General features: G+C 39.5%; 1 protein-coding gene across 5 annotated transcripts; it reads right to left on the bottom strand.

Annotated features, from left to right (window-relative positions):
- Positions 1-263: 263 nt before the first annotated feature.
- Positions 264-27,184, bottom strand: FAM237A (family with sequence similarity 237 member A). Of its 5 annotated transcripts, XM_054549702.1 has the most exons (4): positions 27,152-27,177; positions 26,624-26,940; positions 4,497-4,918; positions 264-448 (listed from the first exon to the last, which is right to left on the bottom strand). In XM_054549702.1, the coding sequence occupies exons 3-4, from the start codon at positions 4,906-4,908 to the stop codon at positions 315-317; spliced, it is 546 nt and encodes a 181-aa protein (XP_054405677.1). In that variant the 5' UTR covers positions 4,909-4,918; positions 26,624-26,940; positions 27,152-27,177; the 3' UTR covers positions 264-314. The 5 variants fall into 5 exon arrangements, with proteins under 5 accessions (XP_054405677.1, XP_054405673.1, XP_024099443.1 ...); XM_054549698.1 differs by having other exon boundaries at positions 26,624-27,184; XM_024243675.3 differs by lacking the exons at positions 26,624-26,940; positions 27,152-27,177 and adding an exon at positions 6,547-7,704.
- Between the last annotated feature and the right edge of the window lie 50 nt (positions 27,185-27,234).

Here is a 27,234-nt window from a genome sequence, read left to right as displayed (position 1 = left end):
GTCAAGCATCCCAAAATGAACTATTAAATGAATACAAAGAATCCTCAAGTCATCTCTGGAAGTTATTTAACTCCTTTAGACTGTGGGATAGACTGGCAGTAATGTCACCATTTGAAGAAACATGCTAGCAGCCTAAAATAAATAAATAAATAATAGAAAGCAGCTTTAAATAAGTATACTGAGAGAATTTGGGTTCATATTTATCTCTGGGCATTCCCACCATTTAAAATAAATAAATAAATAATCAATAGTTAAGAAAAATGTTATATATATGTATATTTAATTCCAAGGCATGAATTAGCTCCGAGTTCAATTTATTTTCTTTTTATTTCCAGGTTCACTTTTCCAATGACACTAGACCCACTCCTACGCACATGCATGCTTATCAAATCTTCAATCAACTCTTTCTTCTTTAGGAAGGAGGTCCTTAGGAGCTGAGAATATGTACCTGAAAGTAGAAAAGCAGAACTTCATAAGATCACCAAATTAGTTTCAGGTTAATTAAATATCAATAAATTATTTTTAAAAGGCAGGTTTGATGTTTCTGCCACTCCAGTATCAAGATTCTCTATAAATTGATTTCAGAGGAATATATGTAAGTGTGTATTTGTGCAAAGTCTTGTGTCCTATGCAGTTTAGCTATATAATCTAAAACAAATACATTATAATAAATACATTTTTGTCAATTAATAGGCATTAAAATATTTGCCTGATTTGAAAAAAGTGAAAAATAGTCATTATATATTTTTTACATAGAAATATGAAGAAAAAAATGTAAACCACTCAAAATGTAACCTCTTAGAGATAACCATAGTTTTGTATATGTACACTTTATACTATAACTTATTTAACCACTACCCTATCATGGGACATTTAGATTATTTCCAGGTTTCCTGTTACTATACATAATATTGCAATGAATAGCCTTGGATTGCATCATTGGCTGCAGCTCTAAATGTTTCTTAACAGTAGATTTCTAGGTGGGTAATTGCTGAGTATGTGGCTTAGAAAATTTCTTGGAGTGGGTGAAGTAGAAAATCAAGCATTTGAGAGTCTACTTATGTTTCTGAACCATTGTTTTCTCTTGTGGTTAGTGTTTAAAATATAAGCACTATGAGCATTGGCCAGCTAGTGAGACACCAGCTGCAAACACCATCAGATTACAAATCTAAATTTTAATTTTCTCATTGCAGAGAAAAACAAAGACTCACTATTTTTCTAGAACATACAAAATGCCAGGCTCAGGAAGGCGGGCTTTTTTGTCCCTCCCAGTGGCAGAGCAAGGTTTGTTGAAGGAGGAGGCCATCATTTTTGACACAAAGAAGAATGTACTTCAAAATTTCTTCATTCGCATTGAAGCCTTTACTAACTCATGAGTTACTCTCAATTCTGTTATTTTCTATTTGGGAGTCATCAGTATACTCTTTCCCTAACACACTGTCTCTCTGTGTGTGTGTGTGTGTGTGTGTGTGTGTGTGTGTGTGTGTGTGTGTGTGTGTGTGTGTGTGTGTCTGTGTGTCTCTCTCACCCTTTCTCTCTTTCTCCCTTGACATAACCCATCAAAATTTAGTGGTTAACTGGTTAACTCTGGTTACATCCTCTTCATACCTTCTCTTGGATACTTCAACCTTCAGCTATTAGCCCATGCCTTTCTAGACTAAATAACAATGATCTTTAGAGGCTTTTCTCATAATGACATCTCTAGCCCTTTTATTTCTGAACCTCGTCTGTTCCTGCTAATCATTGTTATAAACAGCCATGGTGTCCAGATCATCATCCAGCTCAGTCGACTGTCCTTGGGGTGAAGCTCTTCCAGGTTCTTCTCATAGTTAAATAAGTGCCTTTCATATGTTTCTTTTTTTATAGAATCACAGTACATTGGAACAGAAAAGATGAGACTTTGTGTGTCATCTACTTTCCATACATTTCTTTTTCAGTTGAAAGAACTGATGGCTAAATTAGTTAGTTAACTTGCTCATGGTTATGCAGTTATCTGATTTTTTTTGTTTTCATATGTTGACTCAGTATTAACAAATATGCTATATTAACATGCAAAATTACATAGGAATTTTATGTTTTTAACAAAGTATGATTCATAGTAAGATTTATCAAGTGCATTTACACTATTTGATTTGAAGACATCAGAATAACAAGAACCTTTTTGCATATTACGTAGACACTTATTTTAGTTCTTCTTGTCTTCTGACTTGATGATGTGATTTCCTTGAGAACTATGGAGACAAGCACTGCTTCACCTTCACTCCCGTCCCAACCTAACAACATATTATCCCCAAGGGACAAAAGAAAAAAAATATTGGAGGATCCATGCAGGTACATTCAGAGCCCAGTTGAACCACTAGAGATTTAATCAAGCCTCTTGAGATGAAATCTCAATGTTCCTGTAACTATTTAACTGTTGGACATGGTATTTCCTTGACCCAAGACCCTCTTTGACTGTGATTATACAAACCAAATGGAAAGTCTTGTTTCTTGGTCTGCAAACAATTTTTTGTGTCAAACATTAAAATAATCTCAATAAAGTGAAACGCTCACTCCTGCTATTTGGCTACTTGCATACCAACTCCCTAAAGTTTGCAGACCAGCTGAATCACCAACAACTCCGTAGCAAGACGAAGGAAATGACTTCCAAAGCTGAAGCTGTCTTGGAGAAAAGCTTTATAAAATAAGTGTATATATAACTTTTTGTGTTCAGCTGAATACAAATAATATTTTCATTTATTCAGTAGACATTTCTTTGAGTTATTCAAAGTGAGTGCAAGATAGAAAAAGATATTGCTGGTGATTTGAGTAAGACAGCTAAATATGATTTTTTTTTTTTTTTTTAAGACAGAGTCTTGCTCTGTCACCCAGTCTGGAGTGCAGTGGTGCGATCTCGGCTCACTGCAAGCTCTGCCTCCCGGGTTCACACCATTCTCCTGCCTCAGCCTCCCGAGTAGCTGGGACTACAGGTGCCCGCCACCACGTCTGGCTAATTTTTTTGTATTTTTAGTAGAGACGGGGTTTCACCATGTTAGCCAGGATGGTCTTGATCTCCTGACCTCATGTTCCGCCTGCCTCGGCCTCCCCAAGTGCTGGGATTACATGTGTGAGCCACCACACCTGGCCAATATGATTTTTAAAATATGGAAGAAAAGTCCCTACAGACCATCCTCAGCAGTATAGAATAAAACAAAACCATGGTCCGTACTGGTGCTGATGCCTGGGCAGCCTCTGTTCAAAATATTTTAAAAATATGGGTAACCAACATTTAAAAATATTCATTTGGTATTTCTACTTTAGTAGCAAGGCTGCTGAAAGAATATTTCCTCTAAAAATGAAATTGGTTTGAGTTACAATAACACTTACCAAAATAATAAACTTATCTGTAAATAATGGCCATGAATTATCTGGGTTTTTTGGATTAGCAAATCATGAGGATTTTTAATTACTAAGGTTAAAACAAACTAGATATATAAAGGCTCTAAAATATCTTGGGAAAGGGTAGCACTAGAACTACCACTGTTAATTGCTATTTTAATATGGAGGTTACAGGAATACGTAACAATTCTAACACTAAAATGTACAAATGTAAAAATTAGTTATGCCCCTGTCTTCTACTGTTGTATATATAATTCTAAAGAGTTATTGCCACTCAAACAGCCCTTGATAAAAGGTTTCAATGCTCATTGGTTGAAATGACATCAAAAAAGGATAAAAATAATATGTATAGGGTTCAGGCATCTCTCTGCTTACTCACAGAGGCTTACTCAACCTCATTCTAATTCTATAAGGGACTTTTTTTCTGTACCCTCAGATGAGACTATTTGAATATAATATTTACTTCAATGAAAAACTCTAAATTTGTAGCAAGTTCCAACTTACTAAAAATTAATTACTCAGATTGCTGCAAGTTAATTACTTATTTGAGATTCATTCAAAAAGCAACATGAAGTGAATCTACATGCCAGCTGACTTTTTTACTCTTTATTTCTTCAACTGAATACCTCTCAAAGGGCCTCTCTATTTACATGAAAGCAATATTTATTTTCAGTTTAACAAGGGCAAGAGTTTGTGTGCTGCAAATGTTTCCTAAGCTTATATTCAAATCTTCTCAATTCCACGGCAAGTAAAAACCAGGTTATGACTGCCAGTGTTCACGCTAATAGCAAAAAATAATGTTGATCTTGGGGGATCTGTTTATACTTTTATGTTGTATTTTGGGAATCATGCTTTTTGTCTTTTCTTTCTGACTCTTCCTTGCTGCTGTTCACAGGAAGTATGAGGATGAGGACAATATGTTGATATAAACAGCTACTGTGCAATGCAAAACGAAGTACTATCTATCTTTCTATCAGTTGTGTGCTCTTGGGGTTCACCTCTTGAGCGGAATATATATGACATTGGATTCCCCTAATGCCATTTCCCTCTTCCTCACAATTCAGCACATTCATACTTGATTGACCCTTTCAAAAGACATGGGAGCTGGGGTTGACCACCTTGTTTACTCCTTGTGTGCTGTGGCTGCGCTGCTGAGATTTTCTCTTCCTCTCCAACCAATTGCCTCCTTCCTAAGCCATGGTTCCTAGAGAGCACACAGTCCACATAGATGTCCCAGAAGAGTTGGGCCAGATCCCAAAACAGTGCTCCATGCTTCAAGTTCTCAGATGACTTCAGGTAGATCATAAAATCCCAGAAGCCCGAAACAGTGTTGGAAATGCGAGGCTTCCACATTTCCAGGAGAAGCACTGAGGAGGATTCCCAGCACTGAGGATCAGCTTGGTTAAGAGCCAGCAAGTCTGTCTGGCTATGGCAGAAGAAAGGAGATACACAGCACATTCCCACAATGAGCAGGGAGCAGGTGAAGCTCAAGGGGCGGTGGATCCCTCCTCTGTTCCCAGGATCAGCCATGGCCCTAAAACTGCACAGGATGGAAATATTTCTTATCAGTTCCCGCTTGTGCTCCGCTCAGTAAAGAAAATAAGTATGCCCTTAATAACCTTAATTCCAGCAAAGGAAACACATTGTCACAAAGTAGGGAAATCTTAGCCAAGCTCCCATATCACAAGTTCCATTCTATCTAAAATGACTCATTGCCAGGCCAGGGAGTGAACATAAATCCAAGATAGTTAGTCCAAGACATATTCACTCCTAAGGTGTGTTCCTTTACAAGATGAATAAATTAATCTGCTAATCTGTTTTTCTCTGGTACAGAAGAATGTAGTCTAAAAGAATATGAAGTGAACATTTAAAATTTTGCTGCATGGCTTTAACTATTCCATAATATCTTAGTGAAACCTGGCTCACCTAATCTAGGACTCATATATAATTAAGAATTTAAATATATTTAACCTTTAGATGCATTCCTGTTCACAGTGACTTTTAATTTAAAAAAAAAAAACATCAGAATGGTCAAATGTTATAGTAAAATTAACACAAGACAATGTGCTAAAAGTATGGATGAATATATGTGGAGACAAAGAGACATATATTCAACCAGTTAGAGTAGAATCAATAAGCATTTTACAAATACCAAAAATGTTCTGCAATTCTGATATAACTTTCATAAAGATAATGTTTTATAATTTCTCTAGTCTTGCTATGAATCTCAAGGATTTTTTTTTAATGTGACTCTCATTCAACTTTTCTGACTTTCAATGTCTGTTGCCATAAAATTGAGGCATCCACATACCACTTTGAAATTGTTCTTTTGCTACCACTTCGGACAAGTGCAATGATAAATGATGCTCTTAAAATAATAATAACCTAAATGTTCACTTTTTGCCAGAAAAAAGTGTACATATTCCTTCACAGACCATACAAAATGTATATCACATTTAAACAGCTCTAACATAAAGAAAAAATAGGAAGGGCACATACAGCTCACTTTCACGTTTGTATTATATTTCCAAACCTTTTAGATGTTAGTATCATGAAAGCAAGCAAAATACAGCTTATGGGAATACTCTTATATTGGAATATTTAATGATAACACCATAAGATGGATAATCCGTCTCTTCTGAACAGCAGTAGGACATGTTTAGGTACTGCTAAATAAATATTTCAGAAAGTGTCTTTGAACATGCATGTTCCTATATTGAAGAAGCATGTTAGAGATACAAGATTATTCAAAAACTATTTCCTCTATCTTTCATATCATGTATGCATTATCTCTACTTGAAATCATATTTATTGTGTCCCTTTCCGAACTAAAATATCGAGGTACCTTGAAGGGTGGTTTTTCTAAAGGACAAGTCTAAGCTAAGTTTTCAGAGGGCAGGACTCTGTCCAAGGTACAGAGTTATCCGGGACTCCCTGTCTGCTGGCGCCACGGCGCTCAAATTGGCTCCTTTAGGTCCCCTTCTAAATTTTAGGAGAGGCTTCCCAGACCCTGCAAAGGTGTTTCTCTGAGTTCCTTGAACCTGGAGTCCTCCGTGCACCCCGCTACGAGCCCCGCGCTGAGTCTCGGCCCCGCACTTGATTCCGCAGCCTCACCCTCCGCAGGGCGGAGCTGCCAGGGACCCACTCTGTCCTTTGGGCCACACTCACCTCCTGACTCGGCGGCTCTACTCCCAGATGGCACAAGGGCTTCCCTCCGCACTCACCCGCCTGGCCCCTTCCGGGTTCCCTCGAACGCGTGGAGAGAGTTCCCTCGAGTACGCGGAAAGGAAACGCTCAGGCTGCTCCCGAGCGAGTGACTGTCCCCAGCTTCCGCGTCCTGGAGGCTACCGTGCCTCTACTTAAGCAGTGGGAGTGCTCGGCGCCTCTCCAAGTCTACGTCAAAGCTCCTGGAAACTGCCGCCACCTCTCGCCTCCAAGTCCATCTCCCGCACCCTCCTCTTCTCTCCCTCCCCGGAGAATTTCGGTTCAGGAACAACAGGCTTGGCCGCACACACTCTCATTGGCCCTGACCCGCACCCACTCTGCACCTGCCGGAGTTGAGCCTCGGTGCCGCTGGGCTTCCCGCTCCCACCTTGCGGGGGCGTGCCGATGCGGCGGGAACTGCAAAGTTAGGGCCCAGCTCCGCGCTGGTCCAGGGGACAGCAGGGGTTCCCGCTCACCACACGGGCCTCGTCGGAGAATAAAAGGGTGTGAGGGAAGACTGTGGACTCTTGGGGTCGGAGGAGAGACATGAGCTCCCTCTCGACACTCTGCAAGGGCTCAGAGGAAATAAGGCGCCTCCTCGAGATATTCCAGGTGTGAATTTCTCCTGCCTGCCTGTAGCCCTGGACTGAAAGGAGAAAAACACCCCCGAGGGCAGAGATGAGGAAAGGGACTTGGCCCTGCTGGAAGCTCCCCCTGACTGGCGCCAGGACACCCCGTTGTTTCCAGACCCTGGCCTGGGTCACTTAGGAGACTGGGTTGCTGCTGGCATCGCTTTGGTCAGCCCCTCAACCCAACAACCCCGCTCCAGATTTCACAGCAGGGTTTCTGCTTTCCAAGAAAAAAAAAAAGCGCCTGGGATTCCCTTTGATTCTCACCTCACAGCTAGTTACTATTCCGTCCCAGATGAGAGCCCTGTCACTGCTCCAGTGCTCCTCTGAACATAAGTGCCCATCTTAACTGAAACACACCCAGCCAAGGGGCCTGAGGCAAAGGTCTTCCCTTTGCAAGTGTTTCCACGTTTTGCCCCTTCCCTGAAAATTCCTTCAGCCCCTGAAAACCACTTGTAGTCTCCACTAACTGAAGGCTTTTGTGCCAGCTCAATAGTATCCATGGTTACCTTCCGAGGGGCACAAGGCTTTGTGGGAAAATTTGCCGAAGCCACAGAGAACCAGCCCCCTCCCCAAGGTACCATTAAATAGGAGGTCTGAAGAGGAGTTCTGGGGAATTCTGAGCTATTCCTACTGCTCGGAAATGATGGAGTGTACTTCAGTTTCTCCATGTGTGAGCTGTATCTAATGTCTGCTTCTATTCACCCCATATGGCTATGGAAAAAGATCAAGGGTGAAGTCTTGGACTTGCTTCCTGAACTTTGAGGAGCTCATGCCTTTGGAGAAAACATACTTCAGGACATCATCCAGGAGAAGTTCCCCAACCTAACAAGACAGGGCAACATTTAAACTCAGGAAATCCAGACAACTCCAGTAAGATACTCTGTGACAAGATCAACCCCAAGACACAGATGATTATGTGTCTTGGGGTTGATCGAGAAAGCATTTTGAGGTGACTGGTGAATGTCTGGAAAAACGAGTTGTACAGTGTATCCTAAAGCCAAAGGATCAGGAGTGCAGTTTCAGGGGTAGAAGACAGTACAGGCAAAGGCAGGGAGGGAGGAAGTGCTTATTGCAGTTCATGCTTCTAGGGAGCGAAGTCAAAGAAAGGACTGTAGAGAGGGAAGGCCGAACAGAACAGAGAGGTAAAGATGTGTCCCCTGGTTTGGTACATGTCAATAGTTACATTACTGTTGAAAACATTCATATATAAATATGCAGTGCTTACTTTATTTTCAAGTGCCTATGTGTTAGGCACTATTTTACATGCTGTGTATACGGAAGGAACAAAACAAAGTCCTTGGACGCATGTAGCTTACATGCTAGTTGAGTCTGGAGTGGTGATGAAAAAAAATTTATTTATATTTTAATTTTAAAATTATATCTATACACATATATACGTATATATGTATATATGTGCACACACATATATATGATTTATGCTTCTAGTTTCTATGTTGAATGGTGAGTTTACAGCTATCTATCAAAAACAAACACACAACTAGCTAATTAAATAAACAAGTGGTGCCATGCATGAGTCAATAAAGTTTATCTGTCATTCTGAAGCCCAAGTAAAAATATATGAGTAATGTGTCAGATGTGATAAGAAAAACAAACGGTCAGCCATGTGCAGTGGTTCATGCCTGTAATCCCAGCAGTTTGGGAGGCCGAGACAGGTGGATCACCTGAGGTTGGGAGTTCAAGACCAGCCTGGCCAACATGGTAAAACCCCATCTGTACTAAAAAAAAATACAAATACATACACGAAAATTAGCTTGGTGTGGTGGCACGCGCTTGTACTCCCAGCAACTCAGGAGGCTAAGGCAGGAGGATCGCTTGAACCCAGTAGGCGGAGGTTGCAGTGAGCTGAGATCACGCCACTGCACTCCAGCCTGGATTACAAAACGAGTCTCTGTGAAAAAACAAAGGGTCATCAACAAAAAGTAAAGCAGGGAAAAGGATGATGGAGAAGAGCTATTTTATATAGAGAAGCCCTTCCTGATAAGAAGATATTTGAGCAAAGACCCAAAAAAGTTAGAGGGTGAGTCATACGTAGTAAAAGAATGCTTCAGGCTGGGGGTGGGGAAAACAAGTCTGATGGCCTTGGAACAAGTGTGGTGTGAGAAGGGTGTTTTTGAGGCATAGTGGCAGGACATGAGGTCAGAGAAGTGACCAAAAATCCATGTTGGTTGCTCAGTAGAGAACAGACCAGAGGGGAGCAAGGGATGAGGCAGGGAGCTCAGTTAGGAGCTGTTGCAATCAAGGTGGGATAAGATGGTGGAATAGATAAGGGTGGCAGCAGTGGAGAGGGTGAAAGTGGTCAGATTCTGAATATATTTTGATGGTAGAAGGGACAAGACTTGTTGATGGACTGGATATAAGGTCCAACAGAGAGAGAGAAGTGAAGATGACACCCAGTGTTGGGGAGTAAGTAACTGGAAATTTGAATTACCATCAGCTGAAAGGAGAAATGGTTTGAGGAATAGGTTTAGGAAAGGGAAATAAGAATCTGGTTTTAAATATGTTGAGTGTGAGATGACTGACATCCAAATGGAAATTCCAAGTAGGTAGGGAAGAAGGGGGAACTTAAGATAAATATTTGGGATACAGTGCTCAGGAAAGAGGTCCAGATTTGGGATTTTGTCAACATGTAGGCAATATTTTGAACCATCAGAGAAAAGTGTGGAAAGTGGCTACAACAGTAGCCTTTGGATAGAACCTGGAAAATGTCAGTATTGGAGTGATTAAGAAACAAAGAGATAGGAGGAATCAGGAGAGTGTGCTGCCTTGGAAGCCAGTAAGGTAGGGCTTTTCACATAAAGAAGAAATCAACCATATCACACAAACTCAGCAAAGGCAGTCAACAAAATGAAGACAAAAAAATTCCATTGGATCTAAAAAACAGCAGGTCACTGAGAAACTTGTTAAGGGCAATTTCAACTAAATGTTAAGGGAGGAGAAATTGTGGTGGGCTGAAGCAGATATGGAAGGTGAGAAAATGAAGACAGTGCCTGTGGAGCATTCTCCATGAAGTTCAAATAAGAGGGAGAAAGACTGGAGTGGAAGGTTAGGAGTTGGGCCTTGACCATGTTTACAGGCTGAGGGAGAGACACTCATAGAGAGAGAAGTGTTGCAGATTAGGAGAGAAGGATGACTAGTAACCTCAGAGGGAACAATAAGCAACAGGGGTAAGAGGATAAGGACGAGCCAGACTGTAACACAAGGGCAGAACACTTGCCCTTGAAAACAGAGGGAGAAAGGGAGGCTGTCTGTTGATGTAGATATGTCTACAGGTAGTGTGGTGGGTAGGGGAGGCAGAAGTTAAGAGACATGTGACCAATGGTCTCATTTTCTCAATGAAGTAAGATGCACAGTGATCCACAAAAAAAGTGAGTGAGGGTAGGTGTTAAGCAGGAAGCTTAAAAAAAGCAGAAAAGCTGTGAATAATCCTTGAAGGAAAGAAGAGAGAGGAGAGAGGAGAGAGGAGATAGACTAAAGAACAGTACTCAAATCCCAGGTAAAGTTTGCATCAATTTGTCATAAACATTTTGCATGCTTGTATGGCTTTTATGAGGTAAAATAACATAATAGTGAAGACTATCATGCTATGGATCCCTCACTTGTTATATGTCATTCATTCTTAGATGCAATTTTTTGCACATTTAACACCACTGAAATCAGGATGTATCTGTCAACTGATGGCGCCCTGTAATTAGAATTGCAGCATTTTCTTTTAGTTTTCTTTTTTTTTTAAATAATGAGATGTCTACAATTTGATATAATCAAGTGCTTATGATTTGATATAATGCTTTGGGCACGTTAGTTAATCTTTGTGAAACAGATTTCTTGCCTGTAAAATGGGCAGAAATGTTCCTCATGGTTAGTAAGGATAAAATGAGATCATATACAGAAAACACTTAGAATGGTGCTAAATGTAGCAAGACTTGACAAATATTAGTTATTTTTTTTCCTTCTGCAATGCTCATCTGACTGAATGTAGTAGAAAAGAATAGTCATTATGCCACCGATTAAAGGAATCAAGGGTGTAAGCAGGTTAGAAAAAGGAGTAGAAAAATGAAAGACTGGGAGGAAAGCAGGGGAACTGGAAGTCTCATTGAAGGCAGAGAAAACAGGTATAAGTGGAGTAAGGAGAAGGGATACTGAAAGGCAGGAGAGGGAGATTCATGATTCAGATTTCAGAGGTGGAGATTTTCCCATTTTTGTGCTCTGAATCCTAAGCACAACCACTGAAATAAGTGGCTAAGATGAAGTGATAAAGGCCACTGTAATTGAGCTCCACCTTTCTTATAAGTCTGAAAAAAATGAATTGAAATGGTCATCCTGTTTCATAGAAGCTGAAGGTGTGTGACATCACCATCCTAATCAGATGGCCTAGAGCAGCTCTTGACAATGGGAATAAAAATTATTTTAAAAGATAATTTTTATGTCTAGCTGGTATCTGCTCATATGCTTTTTTTTTCTTTTCAATATAACAGTCATGTGTTGCATAAGGATGATATTTCAGTCAACAACAAACTGCATATAAGACGGTGGTCCCATAAAATTATAATCTATATTTTTTACTGTACCTTTTCTGTGTTTAGATGCACAAATACTTACCATTGTGTTACAATTGCCTACAGTATTCAACGTAGTAACATCCTGTACAAGTCTGTAGCCTAAGAGCAATAGGCGATACTCTATAGCCTAAGTGTGTAGTAGGCTATACAATCGAGATTGGTATAAGTACCCTCTATGATGTTCCCACAACGACGAAATCGCCTTATGATGCTTTTCTCAGAAAGTATCCCCAAAGTTAAGTAATGCATGACAGTAATTACTTGGGACAGGAAGTTTTGACCTTCAGTATACTTTTATACTGCCACTCTGGAATGTAATGCCCTGATTAAACATTTTTCATAAACATAAGTTATCAACTTGCACTTGTAAATTAAGTAATCATCTTATTGAATTTTTAACTGTTGTGGGGTGGGGGGAGGGGGGAGGGATAGCATTAGGAGATATACCTAATGCTAAATGGCGAGTTAATGGGTGCAGCACACCAGCATGGCACATGTATACATATGTAACTAACCTGCACATTGTGCACATGTACCCTAAAACTTAAATAATAATAATAATAATAATAGAATAAGAACCTAACCACTACATACTGTCTTGTAACATATATTTCTATTTCTTGGTTATCAGGGCAACTTGGCAAGATTCTTGGGAAGGGGAATTTATGTGGGGTTTTTTGTTTGTTTGTTCTTGGTGGTTTTTTTTTTTTCTTTTTTTGAGACGGAGTTTTGCTCTTGCTGCCCAGGCTGGAGTGCAATGGCACAATCTTGGCTCACTGCAACCTCTGCCTCCCAGGTTCAAGCAATTCTCTGCCTCAGCCTCCCAAGTAGCTGGGATTACAGGCACCTGCCACCACATCCGGCTATTTTTTTTTTTTTTGGATTTTTTAGTAGAGATGGGGTTTCACCATCTTCACCAGGCTGGTCTTTAACTCCTGACCTCGTGATCCACCCGCCTTGGCCTCCCAAAGTGCTGGGATTACAGACCTGAGCCACCACGTCCGGCCGAATATGTTTTTTAATCGTGATCCCCACTCTCAGCTTGATAATTGCAAGAGGAAAATGACATTCCAATTCCTGCATTTAGATAAAAAGAAAGCCACCACCAAGCCATTTGACTGAAACACTCTATATTCTGTTGAACACATAAGGATGCTCAGTTTGATGTCTTATCTTTGTGGTTTCATTTTCACAGATTAGACTTTCTGTAGCAAAGGCTAACATTTGGACAGCACCTACATTTTACAAAACATCATTTTCATATACATGGTCTCAGGTGATGTCAAAGAAAACACCATTTTTTTTCCTCCCTATTTCCCATTAAGGGATTTTCATTGGGTCACTTAGTTGATTAAGAGTGATGGTTCTTTTTCTGAAACTTAGGTTGATTCACTGTCATTTATCTGTCCTAAATAATGTGCATTGTCTGTCACTCTCTATTAACTTTACCATATAGTCTATCCTTATTCCTCTACTTGCCCCCCAATATGAACTAAGGAGCATAGGGCAGTCTCAACTGCAGATAAAATAATTTTAACAATTTTCATCTGAACTCAGTTCATCACATCATCATTCTGACTTGTTAAAAAATATTCAGAAAACCAATGGTCATTTAAAATTACATGATGCTAAATAACTGGTTTGACTGGCATTTGTCACCCAAAGAGTTTTTTCAGCTTTGTGGAGTTGCAGCCTAGGGCTAAAGGATGACTAGTTGAAAAGTAAATTACAATTAGCTGAAGGTGCCCTATGGGTAGATTTTCTGATTTTTGCCACTTGAAGCAATTCTCAAAGACATTAAAAAGAACTTCTGATTAGTTTTAATGAAATTCGAGAGCAATTATATAGGTAGTTTGCATCTTCAGCAGTGCATTAATTTGCAAATGATGGGGACAACCTTTAAGAATAGGGTGCTTCTTTAACATTTAGGATCACATAGTAAAAATAATTATTTTTCTCTCATTCTTTTGTGCTTTTCCATCATTTGGAAATGGCAATAAACAAGGACAATTTCCTGGAATGCTCATTGGGGTAAGTGGATGAGTCATTCTTAAAGTGTCATCAAATTTATACGGACAAGTTGCAGTGAAGTAGTCAGATGATATTGGACATTGATTCCAAAATGTGTGAAAAAGGAAAGTTACTTGGGGATACAGGAATAGTTCATTCATATTTTTTCTGCTTGTCCAGCTGAAGATACTGTAGTTGTAATAATAGATGTAGTAGTGCTTTTTCCCCCAGGGTACTTATCAAGATACTTGCATTCTTTGACCATTCTTTCAAGCAGGTTTCAAAACCCACAGGGATTCCTTAGGGTTTGTCAAGAGTTGGGTTTTTCTTTTGCAATTATCCCAGCAGTTCAAGAGTGACTATTACAGATACCGACTTTCAGAATTGTCCTATCTTTTGTCCTACTGATTTCCAAAAAAGACTACAATATAATGAATTTGTTTTCAATTTGGTTTATATACCAAGGCAACAATGACAAAGGTCTAAGATTTTAGAATTCTAAGTTTCCTTATCCTAAGCCTTCAATTATGATGGAATAGAAAAAACAAAACAAAAACCAAACCAAAACAAACCATAAAATTTCTACTTCAACATATAGGAAGCAGGAGGATTCACAAAGCTTGGGGTCCAAAGACAGTCATGGACTTTTGCCAAGCTGAAAACATCTGTGAAAAATGAGGATATAGACCTATATGTTGAATGCATAAAACATCTTACAGTTTGAGCAGGGCTTCTGGGATGAGGAGCTTTCCTTGACTCATGTATGTCTAAGGGAGTTGGTTCTGCTGTGCACTGTTACCATATAATTTTTTCATACTTGCATTATTTGCTTAGCGTATTCTAATTGTTATACATGCCTATCTGTCTCTCCTCACCTTCCCACTGCTACTTAAACTAGACTATGAGCTCCTTCAGAGTGGGAGTCATGTCTAACCATTCTCAGCCTTAGAGCCCAAAACATGTATGATAATGTCCTATTCAATGTTGGTTGAATTTACATATGAGAATTGCCCCTTTTTGAATCTGAGGCTGGAGATGTGAGTGTCATTAATTAACTTTGGTGAATTTTCTTTCACATGTCTAGACAGTGAAGTAAAAATGTCAGTCAACTAATTTAGTTTTTTTTCTTTATCCAGTGCCCAAAATGTTAATTACACTTTTGCTGAATGAGGATACTGCTTTGTTGTGATTAGGAACACATTTTCTAAAATGAAGTTTCTGATTGAAAGACTATCATCCGAAAAGTAGATGTCAGGTATAAAAGTATAAAACCATTTTTCTCTGAGGAAAAAAAAATTCATATCCAATGATAAGATTTTAAATTTCTGTCATTAGAAAATTAGAAATATTCAAAATCTAGTTTGAGATCATTTTTGTAACCTGGTGCATCAGCTAGGAATGCATTAGGCTGTAAGTAACAGAAAAACCGACTACATGTGGCTGCTGATGTTAGTTCAGTGGCCCAAGGATATTAGTCCTACATTTCCATAATTTTCTTGACCTTTCTTAAACCCGTAGGTTGGTTGCCACAGCTCCAGACATAAAATCTATATGTCAGGCAGGAAGCAAGTGGAAGGATTTCTCCAGCCCAGCCACATCTGCCCCCCTTTAAGGAAGAAAGTAAAAGCATTTCAAAATTAACCCTCGACAGTGGACACAGGCTTGAAATTCAAGAACTATAACTAAATCACATGGTAATTAAGAGAGGCAAACAAGTTTAGGCAAGAAGACCTTCAGTGGGAGAAAGTAAAGTACTTTGTCCAAGGAGCTGAGAATGGCTTTCTTTGGAGACAGCAAGTTTAATACAAGGTAATGTGAGCTGATGGGAAACCATGCATTGAATAAATTCAAGCTTAACCCTAAATTGCAATAATTTCTTTTCTGCCTATCTTTTTATTTTCTTAGGTCTTGACTTATTCTCTTAAAAATGGAAGTTTATTATTACTCATCAAACATTATTTATTTGAGAAATAGAAGATGCTGGTAAGAATGCAATGATGGTCCCATAAACTATTTGGGACTGCATCTGAAAGTCTATCATTTCTAGGACTTTAAGCAGATCATTTCATCTATCGTATGCATCATTGTTCTCTGTAAATTGAGTGGGTCCAATTAGGTAATCTCAGATTTTTTTCTTGCTTTATCAGTTTATTATTCTATGATTTGGGACACTAATCTATTAATTCAATAAATGTCTAGAAATCCTAGTGTTTAGCAAATTATTAAAATTAAGAACTAGAGTGGTAAGATCACTGTAGAAAAGAGTTAAACATTGATATATCTCATGAGAAGCAATTACACTCCTTGATATAAATGAGAGAGAAATTCTTACACTTGTACACTAAGAAATATGCACAAGAACATTCACAGAGACACTATTCATATGGAAAATACAGGGAAGAACTCAAATGCTCAAAGAGTAGGAAATTAATAAATTGTGGTATATTTACACAACAGACTATTTCACAGCAGTTAAAATGAATGAAGTACAGCTAGTTGGAACACCACGGATAGATTATAGAAATATAATATCAAGAAGGAAAACATAAGTCCCCAAAGATTATATACAGAATGTCAATACCCTTTTTATAAAGTTATGACAACTAAAACTTAATAACACATTTATTAAGAATAATAAAAATTATGTTTAAAAAGTATGTTTTCAACAATAAAACCATTGTTACCAGAATCAAGGTACTAATTACATTAGGGGAGAGGAGGCCAAGAACATGATAGAGGAGTTTAACATAGGCAATATTAGTTACTGTCAATGTTCTAATTATCATTTTGAGTGACAGACTCATGGATATTTATGATTTTAAATAAGTATGTAAGTATATAAATACATACATGCATATGAAAGGCCAATGGACTAATGATAGGGTATATCAAAATATAGGGTATATCAAAATATAGGGTATATCAATGATAGGGATTATGATTAAACCCATTCTGTGCACCTATATTTCAAGTAAAAGAAATAGAAGTCCATATTGCCCATGGAACCTCTTTATTCTCAGCTAATGTTCTTCATTCCTCATGTAAAACAGATGGTGCAAACATTAATTCACCAAAAATGGTAGAATTCTCTTGGTTATTTAGGATGTCTTCTATTAAAGAACCTAGTTCATTTAACTCATGTTAATAAAACAAGCAGTGAAACCACAAATATATCACACACTGTCCTGAACTCTAGTTGGGATGCCAACAGGGAGGACAACAGTCACTGTCTATTTTCTGTGACACCAGTCTCACCGCTGCGCCTTCACCGAAGTGAGGTCAGGACAGTGAGATGTGAGGGGTCATCCATAGCATCTTTCTGAGCAAAGAGAAGATTGTTGAGATGACCAAATATTTGCTATTTCAAACCACATTCTCTACTGGGCGCCATCAAAGATCATCAAGATATGTTTTAAACCACTGATGAATCCACAAGCTAATGGAGAACACAGCAGACAAGAGTAGACAAAGTACAAGGCACTAAAATATAATGACAGACATGGACAAACCAAAGCAATTCACTTGTTTAATATTACACGAGCGCACGCACACACACACATCTGTCATGGACATAAAGGAATATATCAATGGATAAAGTTAGCAAAGTCTTTGCTCTCCAGGAACCTCCATTTCTCCTGGAGAAGACTAACAATATTTAAATGAACAAATAGATCAACAAGATAATTTAAAACAGCACAAGTGAAACAAAGACAATAAAAGCATGTATTATGATAGAGATCAAGGAGAAAAACATTGCGTTAAGAGCACAAACAACTTCAGTCCTCCTAACTTTTGAAGATCTTCAATCCATGCTGGCTTTGAAATTGTATCAATGCTCATTTGAACAAAATCACAACTCCTTGTGTTTATAAAATGGATCATCCAAATTGAATTTTGTATTATTCAAATTCAAGTGTCATTAGGCATGCACATCTGAAACCACTGAAACCTAAACAAAGTGTATGTGGAGAGCTTAAACCTCTTCACCATTCAGCCACTCTGCAATCAGGCTCCTGTTTAGTACCTCCCCTTCCTTGAAAACCTTCAGGATGACTGGTGCCCCCAGCTCTCCTGCAGTAACTAGCAGCTACTGAAGAAGAGTCCATTTCCTTCAACAGGACCATGCTTCTTGCATGTCTGAGGGTTATATCCTAAGATAATTTAAATGTATGTGTATATCCATAAGCACAGATTTTTAAAGGCAAGTTATGTATTCAAAGATATAATATATATTCAAATACTCATACAAATAATCTCCATTCTATCTGTGTATCCTATATTGAGACTAAGTTTCATACCTAATGCACATCTTGAAGTAGCCATCCATACATCACTCTGATTTAATAAGCATGCAGAGCCAGGCACGATGGCTCATACCTGTAATCCCAGCATTTTGGAAGACTAAGGTGTGTGGATCACTGGAGGTCAAGGGTTCGAGACCAGCCTGGCCAACATGGTGAAACCCCAACTCTTCTAAGAATACAAAACTTAGCCACGCATGATGGTGGGCACCTGTAATCCCAGCTACTCCGGAGGCTGTGGCAGGAGAACCGCTTGAACCTCGGAGGCAGAGGCTGCAGTGAGCTGAGACTGTGCCACTGCACTCCAGCCTGGGCGAGACTCTGTCTCAAATAATAATAATAATGATAATAATCATGCAGAAAACTTCTAGACTCTAACAGAGTTGTGACATCAACCAAGGTGCTGATTAAGTTTTAGTGAGAAGTTTATAATTTCCTATATATCTTCCGCTGATACATGAGTTTGTAATTTTTTTCAACTCATAGACCTGATCTAGAGTTACTCTGAGAAAATTGACCACCTTTGCTCTCAAACACGACACCTGCCCTTGATATACAGCATAGCTTATCTTCCCCAGTAGAAAAAGAACATTTTGGAACAAGTTTCTTGACTTTAGTCAACACTTCTCCCTCACTGGGTAACAAGTACAAGTGATGGAACTGTTCATGAGCTCTATTACACAATCATTGCATCGATCCCTTTCAGGACCAGAAGGGTACCATGCAATAAGCCACACTAGAAGCATTTGCTTTAGGCATTTCATAAAACCCAGCAGTGTTTGTGATGGCTTGTTGATGCTGGTTGTGAAGACTGTTGAACGCTTATCTTTTCCAATTATAAACATTTCAGATGTAAAAGTCTAGAATATGGGAGGAAATTAAAACAGCAAACAGAGTTAAAGCCATGCTCATCTGCTAATAGATCCCAGTCCCCTTTCTCTGGTCATTTTTGAAAAGTCATATTTACTGACTGAGGTGTGACCCCTCCCCGCCATTTCTAAATCACTGTAGTTTAAGCACACTCTGTAGAGACCCACAGTCCCTGGCAGCTTTCCAGATACCACACTTTTTCTCCCTTTCTCTAAAATTGTTCCCAGGACAAGGGTCAGCCCCACAACACATTCTATAGAACAACCTTTCTCACATTGAATAGTAGGCATGAAAGCATCCACAGGCCCCCATATCTGGAGGCAGGAAGAGTATTATGAGGGGATGGGATTATTCTTTCAGGATGCTTCCAGGACTTAATTTTTCCATGGTGGAAAGTATCGCTTGTTTTCAAAAGCAAGATTTCACCATTATTTTTAGCTGTAGCTCACATTTTTTGTAAGGAGTTCTGTTTTACATATTGATCATTTTTTGTACAAGCAATTCAAAATTTATCTTTATCTTTCACTATCATAAAAGTAAATACATGCAAGACTTGGTAACCAAACTAGTCGCAAAGCTACTTAGCTAACTATCAAAACATTGCAGACAAGTCAGCCAGAGCGATTATCTATGTTACAAAGTATTTGTAATAGTCCACTAATACAAGTAATATGTGACTTGTGGATATATCAGTTGTTTGCCTTTCTGCATAACTTGAAATTGTATACATGTAGTCAAAGGACTTCCTTCAAAGATGTTCATCTGTAATTCATTCATCTGAAAAAGCAAAAAGCTTTTTATTCCATATCGGCAGCTACCCACTAGGTATATATGTTGAGAACAAAGCAAAAATTGACTGAATTGACTACATTTTCCTCCTTTCATCGGATTATTTGGTTCTATATAAATATGTGAATACAAGGCCTCATATTTTTTAACTTTAATAAAGAAAGAAATATTTATTTATTTCTAACCACAACAAATTAAATGTGGCTCCAGGCAACACATTGCCAAGAAAGGAGAGGTTATACAACTTTCTGAGAACTTGATGAATAACAACTAGAGCCATTTTGGTTACCTGTACCCATTCCTTCCTACTTGGATTACCTCCTTTCATTTCGTATGCTCAGCTCACACTTCTCAAAATACTAAATGCTTGATGAAATGTCTTAAGCATCTCACCTCTTTTTTGTATGACACTGAGCATATAATTTGGAGACTTGAGAAAAATCACAACTTTCTTTGTGTTCTATCTGTGATGACCTTCTGCTCTTTTGTCATAGTGGCCCAGGAATAAGGTTTTTCTGTGGAAAGCTGTTAGGAAGTTATTGATAAACAGCTACTCTGCAGATAAATCAAAATTGGTTTCTAATAAGTATAGGAGTGTAATGCTTATCTCTTGTTCCTGGAAGACCAAAAATCTTGCAATTTCAGCTTCAGCCTCAAGAAAGTACAATTCTGGTTGTAGTAATGAAAGTAAATGTTTCTTTTTTAAAATCATTCTTTTGCAACACAGAGATATTATCAAACACTTCTTTAAGTGTGGACATCCTAGTTTCCCTCAAAAGTGTTTTAGGTATCCTATTAACGTTCCCATGTCTTTGGTAGCTGGGTTGTGTGTTATCCATTATTGAGTCCCCATCAACTGGAATCACGGCTGCAATGAGAAGAGCTGATTCATACTTTCTTCATCAATTCTGTTCTTGGAACCAACAAGAAGACTCAGTTCTGCTCTCAGTAATCTTTTAGCACAAAGTGCCCATCTCATGGAAATAATGGTCTCTCAGGTCATTTATTCTATATTTTTTCTCAGTCTCTTCAGTCCCCTCTCTTCACCTCTCCCTTTCTTTCCCTTTCTATGCTACTTCCCCTGGAAATTGCCTCAAGTTTTTCTGGTTTAAATTATTTTATAGCATAAATTATTATGGCTTAAATTATGACTTAAACTTTTGAATCTTACATGATTCTCAAGTAAATATTTCTGTGCTAGCCTCTCTGATGAGTTCCATATTCTCCTTTCAATAGCCTGTTGGACATCTTCACCTAGATTCCCTTTAGCCCTTCAACTCCAACAGATCAAAATGGAATACATCTTTGCTCCCTAAATCGGGATCTCTTCCATAAAGTCACTATCAGTCCAATCACCAGATGTCAAACCTGGACTTTATTTTTTACTCTTCCCTGCCTCTTGCTTCCCAAAATCAATGCATAGTTCTGTTGATTCTACTCGTGTGATCTTTCCCTTCTTCATTTTGCATTGCCAGAGCCCTGTGTCAGGTGTTCATTATCTTGGACCTGTGGTATGGCCTCGGCATCCTAACTGTTTGGCACCTCTTGCCTCTCTTATCCACAGTCCATCTTACATATGACTGCCAGATAGCTTCCATTACTCTGATCCGCAGAAGCTTGCTCACAACTGCCTGCAGAACCAAGTCCACATTACTGTTCAGGATCTCTACAACCTTACTCAAAGGTACAATAGCTCACTCCTCACTTCCTTCCCTCCCCCTTTATACACTATGTGGTGATAAAAACAAACTGGTGATTGTGACAGATGGAGTTTCACAGGAAGCAGTCTCTGGGGCAGAGATTAGCAGGCACAATGTTGATTTGGAGTGCTTTTCTACAGCTGTGGAAAAGAAGGAAGGAGGCAGGATTGGGTGGAGGGAGATGAATTTCCATGCAAGAAATTTGTTGGCAAAGGAATAGCTTTTGGAGCTGGGATGTCTTTTCACAGATATCCTGAGTTGGGGTAAGAGGGCTTGGCCTTGAGACCCCCATGTTGATAGTCACTGGGTGCAGTCTACTTTGAGGAAGGCAGTTTTCTTCAACAGAGGCATTCCCTAAAAGGGCCAACTGCAGATGCCCATCTTTCCCTGATACTCCCAATGGATAGAGAAATAAACACCATATAACCCCTTTATTCCTCGAAAGTGGGCCTGAGGAATAAGCCCATCATGGCACCTATCCATTTACCCCCATCCACTGCCACAATCTCACATTGGGACTTTTCTTTAAGCTCAGTGGCAGGCTGCTATCTGTCTCTCAATGCCCCTTTCTAAACTCTTTTCTTTAGGAATACTCCTTTCTCCCCATTACATTTTCTAGCCTCTCTGCACTAGATGTGCTTATGTTACTAAGTTTTAAGCAATCCATGTGATAAAAAGTGATATTCTCAACTGCCAGATTGGTATCCAGAGGAACTGGTAGGCCTCCTGTGTCTCCTCTTTTCCCTCCTGATTCCTGGAAGGCAGACAGGGTGATGGGAGCTGGAACAGCTCATTCGTTCCATGAGGTGAAGGCTGGTGTAAAGGATTTCACTGCAAGAAGCCAGCAGGTGTGTGGGGCCTCCCTACCAGCTCTGGACTGCTCATCATGGGGAGGAAATCTTCACTCTTCTTCAAGCCTCTGGTATTTTGGTCACTGTTACATCAGCTAAATTTGCGTATCCTACCTAGCTCAAGTTGCAACATTTTTCTCTACATTTCCGTATACCTATAGTTTACCAATTGTTCAAATGCTACCTTCTCCATAGAATTTCTTTGCTCTCCTCCCTACACCCCTAGAGTGGGGATGTCGAGATGGTTCCTCTGTTGATTTTTCATAATTATTTATGTGTATTTTCCTTACCAAGAGTGACACTTTCATCATAAATGAAATTCTTTCCCTATTCCTTAGCCCTTTTACCAAGCTGTAATGTCTGGTAGGACATCTGGGCATAACATTTTCTGACCCACCGTGTGCAGCAAAGAGTCTTTTACTTGGTGGATATCTTTCCTACTTGTTGACTGAATGAAGATCTTTCTAATATGAGATTCGAAGTGGCATTCCTGTGACTTTTCACTCATCAGTTTTGTAACAGAAAACTGTTTCACTCATCAGAGGTATCAGAAAAATCCCGTTTCTTCTCACAATGACCCCTAGAGACATTTCAAACTGCTTAACATATTCCCTCTCAGGTGGAGTGGCCTACGAATAAATTTTCAGCCTTCCCTTGGGTCTTGTGCACACACACCCACTCTCTCTTGTTCTAACAAAAGGCTAGAATTTACATTTAGAGAGTTAAGGTTTTCCAAAACAGATCTCCTGGTGGTGACAATAAATAATGGTTCCAGCAGCACTCCTAGCAGAATCAGCTCATAAAAGTAGGCAGCAAGAGATTCTCTCTGAGGATCTACTGCTCCTCCCCTACTGCTCATGTTTTGGTGTCGTAAGTGCCATTTTCCATGTTCTCTTGGGTCCAGAAAAGGATTCAAACTCGGACTGCCGGTGGCATGATTATAACCCTGGCACTTACTAGAACGGTGATTTCAAAAAAGGTGCTAAACCTCTCCAGTTGTGAATTTTTTCAACTATAATTGGCTATAACACGGTGGTGTGCTCTGTAGTCCCAGCTACTCAGGAAGCTGAGGTGGCGGGATCCCTTGAGCCCAGGAGTTTGAGGCTGCAGTGAGCTATGATCATGTCACTGCACTGAAGCCTGGGTGCCAGAGTAAGACCCTGTCTCAATAAATTAAATAAATAAATAAATAAATAAATAAATAAAATGGGAATAAAAAAAGGGCAATAAAGTGATGTAATTAGAGGATGGGCTCTGGAGCCTAAAATACCTGGGATTTCATCCCAGCTCTACCGCTAACTGGAGCTCCCATGTTCTCTGTAGAGAGCTTTTTAAAGCTCTCTAGAAAGCTTTAAAAAGATCAGGAAAGGCTTCACGAAGGAGGTAGTACATATTTGAAGTGACGCTTGGGGATGCATAGGAATTTGACTGGGCTGTGGTGGGCAAGAGCAGTCTTCCTAGTAGTATAAACAGGTTAAGCCAAAAACCAAGAGGCTAGAAAGTACTTCTTTGCCCTAAGGATACTGTCCCATCCTCTTTTGAAGCCAGTAGAACATGGCACATGGCATGCGCGTGCACACACACACACACACACACGAGCAGGGGAGTCAACACAAATCCTCTGCAAGAACCACTGGCTGCCTACTTTGTAGGCTGCTTTTGTGTTCATGGGAAAAACCAAGAAAATGATGAGTTCAAGAAATTTACAGATTATTAATGGAGATTATAAAGTGGTGATGATATCTATTTCAATTTTCTTCTTTAATTTTTTCTGTTTTTCACATTTTCTCCAATAAACATGTAGGATTTCATAATTGTCAGAAAACAACAACAATAATTAAAAATAAAAAATAAACAGTTGTTCTTTCCTGCTGGATTTTTCAGCTTCTGTATTTCTTTGCTCAGGAATCCTTTATTTCCCTGGATCCAGTATATTATGTGGGGCCTCTGGATTAGTTAGATCAACTGATTCATCCCTATCTCCAATTATCCTTGAGAATCAAAGACAGAGAGGAACACCATTTTAAGATTTATGCAGACCTAGTCAGGTACTTCTGGTTGCCAGGTAGCAGGCAACCAAAATCAACCACAGCATTTTCTCTAATCACTGGCTCAGGATCCAGGCAGCCACTACACTGCCTTAGTGAACATCGAGACAATGAGCAACGTAGGAATGCTCGTCAATTTGAGGAATGAGCCTCAATTTGCCAACACAGGTTTAGTTCATCTCCCATAAATGAGCATATCTGAGTAAGCTTAGTTATTACACAAAGCACCACCATAAGAAACTATCTTTAGGCAGGCTCTCTTTGATACTCTGTGGCTTTCAGTGACTGCTTCCTATCCACACAAAACAATAGTTAAGTCAACACTGTAAGTGGCAATTCATGAGAACGTCTGCCTGAGCCTTCACACGGCACCCTGCAACCCTGACTGGAAGCAAGGCCATGTCTGCATACTCACTGGAGCTATCAGCTGATTTCAGAGGGCAGACATAAAAATATCCTATTATCTTACATAGAAGCTACCCCGCTAGGTGCCAGTAGACCCAATCCTATGTGAAGACAGGTTCTGTTTTCACCATCTTGATCCACAGTGTTTAAAAAATATGAATGTGTTTTACAATTTTTTAAAAGGAAATTTCATATAAAAGCCTGGATTTCTGGCTTCTCTAGAAAAATAAATGGAATGGGCAATGACTGGCCCACTTTTCCTCATAGTGACAATTGTCTGGAGCTGAGTTGAGACTGCTCCCTTCAGGACAAGGTGTATGGTCTCCAACTCAGCTCAGCCTCCCTCAACCCTTGTCTCCTCCATTGCCCTGTTCGGCTCATTTTGGTAACTGACTGGCTCCTGTAGACTTTAGCATTTATGACCTTTGATTTGTAGCCACTTCACCTATATAGGAAAAGCAGCTTAAAGCTACTGCATACAATCCATTTGCTATCTCTACAGGAGTTACAATGGCTCTACAAGGCTGTGTCTGTTGCAGGAACACAGAGGCCTCCCTGATGTCATTTATAATCCAAGTTACCTTTTTCTGTCCTTACCCTGAGTTATGGGCCTAAAGAAGCAAGAACCTCTGCTGCAACCTCATTTACCTCCTGAAGACTGGAAGCTATTTAAAGCTCCAAAGAGATCTGAAGAACTCTTCACATACTCTTGATCATTCAGAGAGATTTTGTTTTGTTTTGCCTTGTTTTTGTAGGACCAATTGCTTTACTGGGCAAATTTGGCTTTCAATGATCATCACAGTCAGATGAATGTTCTCCTAAGGGTGGACTCCATGGGGCCACAAGTACAGTCTTTAACAATCACAACAGGACACGTGTGTGTGCACACGCAATCAACTGCTAAGGGAGCATCAGCAGGAAATCTGTTTTCATGTGAAGAAGAATCAAGGCATTTCATTTCTCTCCAGAAGTCATATACATGGCCAAAAACTTGTTCTAGTCAAGGAGTCAGAGCTGTGGATGGGCTTCTGAAAAGATTGAGGAATGATAACCTTCTCTCCAAAGCTTAGCAGATAGACAAATGCTAACTTTGGTTCACCAGAAGCTCAACTATACTTAGAAAATGATGTTGACCCCTAATTAGTGGAAGGATATACTAAATGATGCTTTAAAAGCTTTTATTGTTCTTCTTACCCACCCCCTCACTCCAGACTGAGATTAGCTAGGAATTTTTATGCTAAGAAAATATTAGAGGTTCACAGGCCAGGTCAAGAAGCCCTCTTTGTCATTACTGACAGTCTCAAGCACTTAAGACTGATCCATCATGAGCACATCGGTGGAAAACTGTCTAAAAATATAAGGTTTTAACAGAGATCATAATCTTCACACAAACAAAAGACACTCAGAGATCTGGTGAGGACCATTCTGAGCATTACGGGTTGTTGTGCTTGCAAAGCATTTATGAACGGATTCCCCTAGTCCCACCGCCAAAACGAGCAAGCCCTGGTTAAATCTCACAATAAGGGATCATAGTATTAGGCCCAAATGCACAGGCACAGCCTCTTGCTCAACTGCCACCTCTTCTGTGAAACTCTCCTTGACCCCAAGATCAGAGACAAAGCCTTGCTCTTCTCTTCTTCTGAAGCACCTTATGTTTGTGTTTATTATGGCACTTGCCACATAGCATTGCACGTTGCATCTTGCTCTCAAGATTGAACTCATCATGTGTCCTTGGAGCCTGACTACTGTAGGATTCTTACACATCAAGAGGCTGTAGAAAGGTAGGAAGGAAAGAAAGGAGAGAACGGAGGAGGGAGGAAACTGAGGCTGAATGGATGGGACATTTAGCTCTACTTACCCAAGGGTCTGGGTGCCTCCTCCTGGGTCTTGCACTTGTTGCTTCCTGTGCCTTGAGTACGTTTCCCATTTTATTAGACTGGTGAATTCTTGTCTTGTTTCAATATAGTTCAAAACTCACTTCTTTTGGAAAGGCTTCTGCATCCCTCTCCCACCTGCCCATCAGTGCTCTTCTTTTTACTCCCAGCACAAGAGTAGCTTTGTTTACTCATCAACTTGGGTCTAGAATTTTTTTTTTTTAAACATGTCTCTTCCTGCTAAATTGTGAGCAACTTTAAGCCAATAATTTACTTTTGTTCCTTCAGTTCCTAGGAGTTCCTGGCATAGCATAGAGACATAATAAATATGCTGAATGAATAAATAAGTGAGTGGAACTCCCTAACCTTTGCACATTAAACTAAAGGGCACCTATTTTACATTTTAAAAGTTACTTGGGAATTCCAGCATAAGCATATGGATTATCTACTTATTCACATCAAATTTTAACTCTAGGTTTGCTGCTCTATTATCTAGGGAGTTTCTGGGTCACCTTTCTCAACCAGTTACCAAGGAAGCATGGAGTAGAACTCATTTCAACGACATCTTCAAGAACAGAATGACTTAAAGGAAAAC

This window comes from Pongo abelii, chromosome 11 (assembly GCF_028885655.2).
Source record: "Pongo abelii isolate AG06213 chromosome 11, NHGRI_mPonAbe1-v2.0_pri, whole genome shotgun sequence".
Classification (NCBI taxonomy): Eukaryota; Metazoa; Chordata; class Mammalia; order Primates; family Hominidae; genus Pongo; species Pongo abelii.
Note: the sequence above shows the minus strand (reverse complement) of the source record. Positions and strands in the feature narration are given on the sequence as shown.